This window comes from Dermochelys coriacea, chromosome 7 (assembly GCF_009764565.3).
Source record: "Dermochelys coriacea isolate rDerCor1 chromosome 7, rDerCor1.pri.v4, whole genome shotgun sequence".
NCBI classification, from domain to species: Eukaryota; Metazoa; Chordata; order Testudines; family Dermochelyidae; genus Dermochelys; species Dermochelys coriacea.
This window is the reverse complement of record NC_050074.1, coordinates 43,324,279-43,336,373: the sequence shown is the minus strand read 5'-3', so window position 1 is coordinate 43,336,373 and position 12,095 is coordinate 43,324,279. Positions and strand designations below refer to the sequence as shown.

At 40.0% G+C, this 12,095-nt stretch overlaps 1 protein-coding gene across 1 annotated transcript in view; it reads right to left on the bottom strand.

Annotated features, from left to right (window-relative positions):
* The window catches only part of LOC119858807 (inter-alpha-trypsin inhibitor heavy chain H4-like), a 43,540-nt gene that overhangs the window by 13,347 nt on the left and 18,098 nt on the right, over positions 1 to 12,095 (bottom strand). The window contains 8 exon segments of the mRNA XM_043518611.1: positions 1,429 to 1,461; positions 2,175 to 2,219; positions 2,838 to 2,864; positions 3,377 to 3,415; positions 8,665 to 8,733; positions 10,151 to 10,183; positions 10,739 to 10,896; positions 11,442 to 11,581. Coding sequence (XP_043374546.1) covers positions 1,429 to 1,461; positions 2,175 to 2,219; positions 2,838 to 2,864; positions 3,377 to 3,415; positions 8,665 to 8,733; positions 10,151 to 10,183; positions 10,739 to 10,896; positions 11,442 to 11,581 — 544 coding nt within the window.

The following is a 12,095-nucleotide window of genomic DNA, read 5'->3' as shown; positions in this document are numbered from 1 at the left end:
CTGGCTGCGGGTAGGGCAGGAGATTTGGGGCTGGTGCGGGCAGGGCAGGGGGTGCGACAGGGGCTGCTGTGGGCAGGGCAGGGGGTGTGGCAGGGGCTGGTGCGGGCAGGGGGTGGCTGGAGATGGCTGGCTGCGGGCAGGGCAGGGAGTGCGGCGGGGCTGGCGGTGCGGGGGTAGCTGGAGGCAGGGGGTGCAGGGGTGGCTGGAGGCAGGGGCTGGCTGTGGGCAGGGGGCGCGGGGGTGGCTGGAGGCAGGGGCTGGCTGTGGGCAGGGTGGTGGGTGCTCACGAGGAGAGCGGCTCGGAGCAGCCCGAGCAGCAGGACGCAGCCCAGGCCCAGCAGAGCAGCCGGGGACCCACCAGGCAGCAGCGGGAGCCGCAGGGCCAGGGGTCGGGGGAATAGCAGCAGCAACAGGGCTCGTGCCCAGGGCCAGGCAGCAGCCCACATGGCTCCTGAAGCGCAGCACCCCCGGCAGCCGGAGGAGGAATTACATCACTTCCTGGCCGGAGCCCATCAAAGCCTCAGCGCCTCCTGCAGGGAAGTGGGTTAACAACTGGTTCTAAAACTGCTTCAAAATTTAACAACAGGTTCATGCGAACCGGTGCGAACCGGCTCCAGCTCACCACTGAGTACAGACTCCAGGAGGGAGTTTGGGTGTGGGAGAGGGCTCTGGGCTGAGCTGGCTCCTAATGTACAGCAGCAAAAGTAAGACCAGAATCAGGCTACATATCTTCATGTATATGCACAAAGGATAGATTTAGTATTGTACATACAACCTTTCCTGATTTTTGGGGGCTTATACATAACACTCTTTATCAACTCCTATGGAAGCTTGTTTCATTCCATGTGTGCCTTAGGAGATGGGTCTACTGAGGGGAGGGGAAATAAGTATTTTTCATTTCAGAAAAGACAAAGGACCTGCTTCTTCTCTTCACTTAAGTCAATGGCAAAACTTCTGTAACTGCAGAGGAAACAGCATCAAGCTTCAAAATGGTAAGCAGAGACACTAAGATTCAAGAATATTTAGTACAAACAGTAAAGAATAAAAAAGAAACATAAAATGATAAATTATTATCTGGTTTGAGCAGGGAGCTAAGAGTCAGGACTTATTTGTCTCAGTTTAAACTATATGTGAAAAAGGAATAATACTACCTCACTCCATCCGAGGGATGTAGTGAAGATTAATTTACTTACTGTTTGTAAAGATCTTTAACATCTTCATGAGAAAAATGTATTATATTATTTATGCTGAATAAAAGCAAAATCAGCTTGTTTTCCTGATACAATCAAGGTGCCTATTCAATAGGTGCATTTCTCAGTGTTTTCGCCTTATGGAGTTTTGTTGATGTGTTAATTGTAGTGAACAACATGTAGCATGTTTTGTCAACATTTAGAGTTTTAAAGCAATATTATGTCATATATTACTTACTAAGAAGCTGTGGTGTTTGAACAGTCCTGAAAACTAAAATGTTTAAAATTTAGATAAACATTTCAATAAAACATTTTTTTCATTTGAAATATTTAATAAGGGACAATATTGTACCAGAGAATTTTAAGCAGAACTCTCCACTGATTTCAAGTGAGTTCTGTTTAAAAATAAATGCCACAATGTGGCCCAAGGAAAAGCAACATATCACATTAGACTTTTGATGTTCAGGGCCAAAACATTGTTAGAAAGGGCTTGGAAATGCTGTATTTGTGCTAGTTCCATTTAGTGCCGGTGAATGGTCCTGGATTAACAGACCTGGAAATTTAAGTTCTCTATCCACAAAAGAGAAAGAACATGGACAGCAGCATAGCAATCTACTCCAGTGTATCTCTCAACCTGACCTGGACAGACCACTGTTCAGAGATGAAAAGATAGTGCAGTGTTCACGCACGTTCCATTCTTTTAGTCTATACTGGGACTGAGACCAATGTTTTCAGTTATTGCCAATTGTTATGTTGGGTTTTTTGTGATTTGGGTTCCTCCTCACTAGGAACTAGACTGAGTAACCAGCAAATAAGTACACATAAAAAACAGAACAATTACCAGATGGTGGTAATTTTTGGTCACTGCCAACTTGGGATAGATTAGTTCAATGACTAGAAATAAGAGATCACCCACTGTTTTATCAATTCAGAGTCATCCACATATCCCAAAATTCACAGTTTAAATTAATTCTTATAACTTACTGTCTGGTGATTGTTCTGTCATGTCTAACAGTATAGCTCTTTGACCTAATATATTGAAAGAAGAGACCATAATGTAGAAGATTTTTTTTAAATTGGAATTAGTAATATTAAGCAAATAGTTTTTCAATTTTCTGTTTATGGCATATTTCCCACATTTCCCTCCCTCTCCATCCTATAGTTGTGGGTCTGACCTATATTATAGAGAGTATTTCTCAGGAAGAAGAGATGTATTCTTTCCCCACTCCAGCCCATGGGGCAGCACTGGGTCTGCACCATGGCTGCAGCTGCAGCTCTGAATCTGCAATAGCATTTGCAGCTCTTGCTCCCTCCCCACATGGGGAAATGGCTAGTGGATTCACTGACCATGCATGCAGCCCCTTTACAGTGGCCTTGAACCATTACCCCATTCCATGCACAGCAGAACTGCACCAGATCCACTGAGCTGTGGATCTGAGGACAAAATATGCCACTAAGAAGTTATCACTGAAAAACAAATAACCAGGTCCACTATGATTAAAGATCATGAACTGTGATTGTGTCCTCAAATAATCATCTATAAAACATGTCAGTGCAAAGTCATTGGGAAAGGATGATGTTGGGTGGGAATCCTGCTCCACATGTCTCCAGGGTAAAGAAGCACAGTAACAACAAAAAGTAACTTACCAGTTTTCGGTACTCTTTGACTGTAATCTAAAACATGAGGATTTAAGAACAAGATTCAGTGACCACCCAATGCAAAATATTATGAATGAAGCAGTTTCTATGAGAAAAATCTCTCCCACCCTTGCGTGTGTACATACTTTAATTGTAAAGTACCCTTCCCTCCAAACTTTCAGATGGCCCCCTGAATGCACTTCTGGCTTTTGGGTCCTGATCTTACAAAGCCTCCTGCATAGATCTGAATTCCCTGCACCCTCATAGGCCACAGTGAAAGTTGAGGGCATTTAGCCCCTTGCAGGATGCAGAACAATGATGCAATTTCTGGTTTTATGGAACTAAATGCACTCTAGTTCCCACTAGTTTTCTGTATCAATGTCTTTTTCTGGCTTGAATTGCTGTGGCTTTGGGGGTCACTCAACTACTTCAGTGCCTCTGTGATTTAGAGCTACTTGAATGTCTTGCTGCTTACATAGTAGTAATTTCAGTTCTTGATTTTTAAATTACATTAAAAATGATGAACTTGAAGCTGTAAGTTCACTTACCCCTGGCTAGAGAAACATCAAAATATCCATCACTTCTTACTAGAGAGGAAAAGTTCAATAATGTAAAAGAATTCTGCATTCTTTCTTATCAGTTTTAGAACCAGAACTCAAGGTGGGTGTGGGATGCTTTTTTTATTTCCTTGTGTATTATACAAGAGCAGGGTTAAGGCTGCTGTGGGAATTTAACTCTATATTTCTTAACTTATGTGATTAAACCCTAAAAGAAATGTTGCATTAATATAATTTTTGTATATAGCTTACATTTATTTTCTTTGGACAGCTAGGTAACTTAAGGAGCTAGGGTTGATCCAAAGGAATACCAGTGTTCCACATTTCAGTCATTGATAACACATTTTGGTTCCTAGTGTAACCCACTAGCAGGTTGGAAGGTTGAGAAGTTTGGTTTTAGTAACAATTCCATGGTTAAAGGTGCATTGCAATTATACACACTCTATATCGGTCTGTCTTTCTTATTTATTTCTTAGCTGGCTTGTGTGGATGCACCATTGCCCTCTGTTGTCTGGGATCAGTACTACTTAACTTGCCGATGAAGTGAGCTGTAGCTCACGAAAGCTTATGCTCTAATAAATTTGTTAGTCTCTAAGGTGCCACAAGTACTCCTTTTCTTTTTGCGAATACAGACTAACACGGCTGCTACTCTGAAACCTTAACTTGTGCTGTAGGCCCTGTATAGCCATCACTTACATGAGAAACTCCAATAGCTGAAGTGGCAGGGAACCTGTGCTTTTGGGGCAGGAAGATCTGAATTCTGTCCCAGCTGCCATGAGTTCTGAATGACTCTGGCATGCAGCAGAGTGACAACAGTAAAGTCCTAAGTGTACATGGATTTACTTCTGATCCAAATATTCTTATTTTACTGTTTAAATAGAATGCAGGAGTTGCCATCCCAAATTAATTCAGTAGTCCATCTAGTCCAATATCTGTTCTCCAATTGTGATCAGTACCAGATGCTTTGGAGGACGGCATGGAAGCTCCAGAGTAGATAACTATGCACCAACATATATATGCATGGGGGAAGTTTTTCCTAACTCCAGACACCTAATGTCTATATGTCCCTTATGTATTTTTATCCTATCACATGTAGCTATTAGAGTTCTCCTTATCTATATAATGTCTAATTCTTTTAAAAAAAATCTTTCAAAACTCTGGGTTTCAATTATATCTTGTGGCAACAATGCATAATTGATATGTCATGTACTGTCTTTTCAAGTTCCATGTACAACCAAATCCAGAGCTGTGGATGAGTCCTATGTATTTCCCCAGTTACATCTGTCAAAAATAGGTATCCAGAGTGATGTTATATCTCACTTTGTAGACAAGTCTGGTATTCATATAGCAGATGAAATCTATTCCCTGTGTAGGCTAAACTATGTCTAAAACCTTGACTTGTGTTTATTACTGGTGTTTATTTTCTTCAACTTACTAGTAAGTCGTTATTGATTTTATATTCAGAGGTTTTAAATTTTAATAATTTTTAAAAGTAGGAAAATTACTTTAAAATACTATTTTGTCCTAAAAATATATGCCTGTAGATCATATTCTGTTAGTAAATTAGTATCAAATAAACATCCACAATCATCATCATAAACATGAGACTGAAATGTGCTTTAAGCCTGATGTTGATTTAAAACTTTATATGATTATTTTAAACAAACAAACGGATTATTAAGAGATGAGCATACTGGTGAGAATAATAATAGAATAAGGGTCCAGGCCTCCATCCGTCAGTAACTGGAGAAAGAGAATACCATGTCTGAATTACATTTCAAGCTAGCATCATGCTTCTTATTGGTATCATTTTAAAAATGAGATATTTCTTACTACTGTTGCTCTCTTCTTCTCCTCCCTCCGGAAAATACACTCCATTTTTTACTGACATCTGCTGAGGTCTCATGTGTCTCTATTTGCACTTGTCACTGCAAAATATAGGGCTGATTATGTGTCCACTCATCCCTAGTTAAGTGCGGAAAAGTTGAGGAAATGAAGGGACGCCTCATCTTTTAGAAGTGGAGAAAGCACTATTAAATAACACCATAGGAAACCACTCTGCAGTGAAACTCAATGAGTGACACTCTGTATCTCAGGGGAACACCCTGCATCGCCATGTTCATCCTATAATATGATTGTGTGGTATTGAATGCAAAGTTTGTCATGTCAGGTGTCTTTGGGAGGCTCATGATGCACTGAGCATTGTTATTATAGTAATGTAATAGGTTGTAATTTCATGTCTATAGTTATGAGGCTGAAAATATATCCTCATGGCTTAAAACAAGCCCAGGCAAAACTCTCCAGGAACAGAGGGGCAGTTCACACCTCATCAGGGCATGTATGGGACAAACCCAGCCCAGCCTCACAGGAACAAAGGACAGTGGCATAGGCAGCAACAAAAGATCTGTTGGACTCTTGAGTGAGTCACCCCCCTTCCCTTGGTCAATCAGGACTACGATGAGGTAATGCTCACCTGACCCTGAAGTGGGGGTGCAGAGCAAAGCCAAGAGGGAAGAAAAGAACATGATAAAAGGAAGAGACATTTGCCATGCTGGCTCTCTTCCATCTACAGACATCACCAGTAAGTGACTGAAGCGCTGCTCAAAGGGAAAAGTTTGGCTGAAGGGCAACCAGCCAGTCTGTGGTGAGAAGCATCTAACTTTGTAAGGGCACTGAAAGTGTTAATATGAGCTTAGAATGTATTTTGCTTTTATTTCATTTGACCAAATCTAACTTCTTGTGCTTTGACTTATAATCACTTAAGATCTATCTTTGTAGTTAATAAATTTGTTTGTTTATTCTACCTGAAGCGGTGCATTTGGTTTGAAGTATGTCAGAGACTCCCCTTGGGATAACAAGCCTGGTACATATCAATTTCTTTGTTAAATTGACAAACTCATATAAGCTTGCACCATCCAGCGGGCATAACTGGACACTGCAAGATGGAGGTTCCCAGGGTTGTATCTGGGACTGGAGATATTGGCAAGTGTCATTCGGTTGCACAAGCCAAGAAGCAGTTTATGTGCCAGAGGCTGCGTATGAACAGCCCAGTAATGGGGGTTCTCACAGCAGAGCAGAGTAAGACTGGCTCCCAGAGTCAAGGATTGGAGTGTTCTAGCAGATCACTGGTCTAGAACATCTAGGGAATATCACAGTGGTCTGTAGGTTTTTCCATCACTTACTTCTGCGGTGCTATGATTTTTGGGTGTGAAAAAAACAGCCAAAAAACGAAGGCATGATTTTACATGACTAGTATTGCTTGTTCAATAGGCCCAAAACTGAAATAAGAAGGGTGCTGCAAATCAGAATAGAGGTACATTGATCAAGCTGTGCAGGCAGACTAGGAATGCTGTAAGCCAGGAAGTGGACATATTAAGAAAGAAAAGTTGGGGGAAAGTTTACAATGTGCCTATTAGACTGTCACAGGCTGACTGGCTGAATTGTAAAATGGCGTTCCATAACAAGAGGTGGTAATATGATTTAAAAATAAGATTTATTAACAAATGAAAATAAATCCTAACCAAGCCAAAAGAAACATGGGTAAAGTTTCCCTCATTTACTGCAGGATAATCAAGTTCTTTATGATCAATTTTTGAGATTGTCCTCAAAACGCCATCTTTTCCCATGTTTTTACTGCAGGAAGTTCAATATCAGAAGACTCATAATGCCTCAGGTACTACTGACTGGGAATTGCTGCACTTGTGACTTTCAGTTAGTCACAACTAGCCTAGTCAGAAGAGACGAGTAAGGGGAGATCTGATAGCAGCCTTCAACTACCTGAAGTGGGGTTCCAAAGAGGATGGAACTTGGCTGTTCTCAAGGTGGCAGATGACAGAACAAGAAGCAATGGTCTCCAGTTGCAGTGAGGGAGGTCTAGGTTGGATATAAGAAAACACTATTTCACTAGGAGGGTGGTGAAGCACTGGAATGGGAGGTGGTGGAATCTCCATCTTTAGAGGCTCTCATTCCCCAGACAAGTGAAATTTCCTATTAAGGCCACCTTCTATGGCTTGCTTCAAACGAGTATTATTTGTTCCTTGCTTTCAGCAGTAGAAATAATTTTAAAAAATACAAAAATTCTAATACATACTCTCATGTAACTGACAAAGTAAACATAGATGCTACAGATTATCTCTGAATTGCTTCCAGAAGATAAAATGAGTTATAGAGATTTCCTCTATTCAAAAACTAGTTAATTATAAGACTGCTCTATGCGAGAAAATATCACCATTGCAAGTTGCAATGCTGTTTGTTTCAGCTACACTAGTGAAGCAAGATGACAAACAGCACCCCGTGCAGGGTTCTCATGGTTCCCAGCACAGGTTCCAACAGCTGTCAATAAAGAAGTCACTGAAGATAGTGGAGGAGGACTGTGAGATTACACTAAATGAACCAATGCTATAGTAATGCTAGACTTAACAGCCACATTGCAGCGGCTCAGTATAAGCTGATGCAGGACATACAATGTTGGAGAGGCTTACTCTGAATAAGTATTAAGGTGCTGGCAACACTTGTGCACCATCATGGCAACTTGTGTGTATGGAGAGGTGGGGACAGATTCATATACAAGTGCAAAGATTGCACCACCCCTATTCAGGGGATTGAAAGCTGGTGCAGTCCCCAGGCAAGTTAGGGCAGCCCTGAGGACTGTCCTCCACAGTTGCACCTTTACTGTAATGGCCGTTGTGGTTTTTGCAGGGGTGCAAAATTGCCAAGGCACATGTCTGCCCCAACCATGCCTCCTCCCTGTCCCAATATGTCCCTCCCTTTGACCCACCTCTGCCTATCTGGCACTTCAAACCAGAAGTGTCTTTGAAATGGTGATGACAGTGGAAAATTTCTCCAGTATAAACCAGCCTAGCAACACCAAAAGATCCAGCTTGCAATGTAGGGCATGACTATTAAAACAACAGATACAAGTTTTCCCAAGAATGTATAGGTCCAATTCTGCTCCATTTGACATTAATTTTTACTTCAGTGGAAGCAGTACCAAGTTCTGTCTGTGCCCTATGTAATTTAGACCTAAAATCTTGAGGTATATAGATTAATAGAATTAATTTTTTTTGTGCTAGCAAACCCCCAGTTTTCATTTTGAAACATGCGACTTTCAGAGAACTTTTTAACTGTTTTTTATACAAATGGGCTACGATTTTAGAACAAAATATATGTCTAATTTTTCACTACAATCAGCATCACTAACTTGAGATTTAAATGTTTGAATACTTTAGGTTATAATTTAAAGAAATAAATTCTGTAGTTGGAAAAGTAAGATAACTTACACATACTCTCATCATGATGCCTTCTGTAACTTAAGACTTTCTTTTTATGGATTTTTGAGCGTTTGTTACCTGGTGGCAGAAAATAGAGTCAAAAATCACTTAAAAAATACAGCCATTTATCACTTCAAAAGTTTTCTTAAACTCTTAATACTCATATAAGTAAAGGCTACAGGACCAGCCCTAAAAGCTTTAGAAAGAGATACTTCCTACTTTGGGGGCTAGATTATTCTCACCATTCCCTATGTGGAGGTTGCTGCCTTCTGTTGTTCATAATTTACATTTTACCCCTATTTCAATTATACATTTCCCAGTAAATGTTTCCTCAAATAAAAAACAAAACCTCATTTTAATATATCACAGCTAATAGGACCAAATCTGAGCCTATTCATGTGTCTCTAGAAACTACAAGGGGAATACACACTTCATTTCTTCTGTAGGCCAACCTCATTGCGTCCTGAAATGCTTCCTTGCATCCCTCTATTCTCACCCTGGAAGCTCCCTGTGTGCCACCTCCTCATCCTCCTTTATTTCTGGGACTCTCTGGAATGTTCCCCTCTCTCATGCCAGGGGCTCTGTGTTCCCCTCTTGTACCCTGGAGAGAGTCTCTTATCATCATGTCAGATTGCCAGGGTCTGCTATTTTCCTCGACATGCAAAGGTCTGCGTGTAGAGCCATTCCCCTTCACCGATACCCTCTAATTTCCCATTTTCCTTCTTTCCACCATGCCAGGCCATCTGTGTTCTCCCCTTCCCCCGTGGCAGGTTCACCAACACCCCCCCCCGCCCTGTGCCAGGGGCTCTTTTGGCCCCACCGGACTCCCCTGCAATTTACCCTTCCCCCACCATTATTATTTCTTTTCATTGTGTCTGGGGGATAAATCATGTAGGGTGTCAATATGTTAAACTCTATTGGGATGGTCAGAGATGAGTTAGGGTGTTGTTATGCTGGAAGATGTTAATGGGCACTATCAACCAGTTCTTTGACCAACAGATAACTGCAGAAGTGCCTGAAATTGTGGCTCTACTAAACAGATGGCAAAAGCTCCATGTGTCCCCTGTTATCCCCCTTCTGGTTTTCCAGTTTTCCCCCATATCAATAAGTCTCAGAGTAGCAGCCGTGTTAGTCTGTATCCGCAAAAAGAAAAGGAGTACTTGTGGCACCTTAGAGACTAACAAATTTATTTGAGTATAAGCTCACAAAAGCTTATGCTCAAATAAATTTGTTAGTCTCTAAGGTTAGTCTCTAAGGTGCCACAAGTACTCCTTTTCTTTTTATCAATAAGTCTGAGCTCATTCATACCTAGAACATTCCTTGAAATTTTGAAATTGATCAGATGCAGCATTCAAAAGTTATCACTTTACAGACAGGCTAATTTTCCTGTGCTTCCACATGTAGACAACCCAGAGAAACGCTATGTAGTTGAGTGGAAGGCCTCAAAAGCTTGGCCAATTAAGGAAAAATTACTTGAAGAGCTGAGATCACTTACCTGAAAATCCAGTAAATCTAGACTTCTCATTATCTAGACAGAGGAGTGATGACAGATTAGGATCATAGCTTCAACCACCAGTTGCTGATATACTCAAATGTGTTTCAGTAAACAGGAAATTGAGGGAAATAGGAGGGGTTCATTGTCTGAATACTATGGTAAAGAATTTGTTTTTAAGAGAATTGTAGATGTAGTAGACAAGAGCCCTATAAGAAGTGACATTCTTTCTAGCCTCTGCTCTTTATTTCCTAGTTTCAGTTTAATCAAAGAGAGAAATGAGCAAGATTTTCTTGAAGTTGGCAGGGAAGGAATTTCAGCAATAAGCATTTGCTCAGTATTAATTCATGTAATTAACTACTTATTTACTACTTCCCCCTCTATTTAAATAGTAGCATCCATTTTCCACCTATATTGTCCTTCTTCTTCTACTTCAAAATAAAAAACTAAATACGAGTGTGAAATTAGACTTGCATTGTGTAACCTGGTTTATATCACTGCCACCGAAAACTGGATCATGGAGATAACGGATCTGCAACTATCGATTGTATTATTTGTAACTGAAATAGGATCATTCCAAATTGAATTTACCAGATTCAGTCGGTTTATTTGCCAGCTGGAGTTTCTGTTGATCATCAGGTTTGGTGACCACCAGGGAAGTGAGAGGTGTAACAAAACTGTACTTCAGAGATAGCTCCAAAGCTCGGGCCACATGCTGGTTTTTTTGCTGTTCCTCTTGAGCTGAAATACTAATGTTGGCATTCATGTCTTAAAAAAATAAAGTGAACTTTTCAGCTGACTCAAACTTTCTCCTAGGGATTTTCTAGTAACTTTAAATATGAGTAATCCCATTAGGATAACTCAACTATTCATGCCTGTACAATTATGCCCATGCTCATGTGTTTGCTGTATCAGTAAACATACAAGTGAACCTTGAAAATGCTTGCTTTATGGACATCCCTCAATCATTTGTGGTTGGCAACACCTACACTGGATATATACTTGACTGTACTATGGAAGCTCAGTATAGTCTATATAAATAAATACTATAACATTTCACAATAATAGTCCAAACACAGCAGCATATAACACTGTCATAAACTGCAAAGTACTGGATCATTATTATACAATACTGAAGTATTCTTTTCACTGGGTATATTTTTAAGGCTATGTGCAGGAATATTCACACTTTCCTTTCCCATCATGTGAATAAAGAATTTATGGTTTGTTTTTATGAAGAAGTTTATAAATTCATAATACATAACATGAGGATTTTATTAGTTTATTAGCTTACGATTTTTCTAGCAGCTGTTGAATGGTTAAGTAAGCCCACAATCTCTCAATAAAATTTCCAAAAATGTACTTCTGATGTTGAAATACTTTCTCCTTTTCTCTTACATTTGCTTTGTCCTTAAAAATCAGGTTACTGGTATGCTAAAAGAGAGAGAGAGAGAGATTGACCCTCAAGAGATAATTTAAAGACAATAATATTTTTAAGTTTCAAGACCTTCCCCATTTTAAAAAATACATATATTTAAAAGTTACAAAAGAGACCAAGCAAAAGAAATTGATGTCAGTTATAGGATACTTCTTCCCCAATGCAATTTCTTAGTGTTTGGATAGCAGGCAGCTGCTTACAATAAAACTGCCCTGCCATATTTAAAGTGCACTAGCGTTAAACTATTTAAATTCAATTATTTATAATAAATCAATACATACCATCAGAAAGCTACATTCTGTGGTAGATGGATGTTATCTTATTCTCAGTTTAGCTGCCAGAATTATCAAAAAATCTCACTCTTTACATGATTAATTAAACTATTTTAACAAGATATATGCTTCAATGGAATATAACAGCTTAGATTTCAAATGCCCATGAAATAATTTGTAATCATACCTGAATAACTTTCAGAAGCTCCAGGAAGACTAAAAGAAGGAACAGCTAATA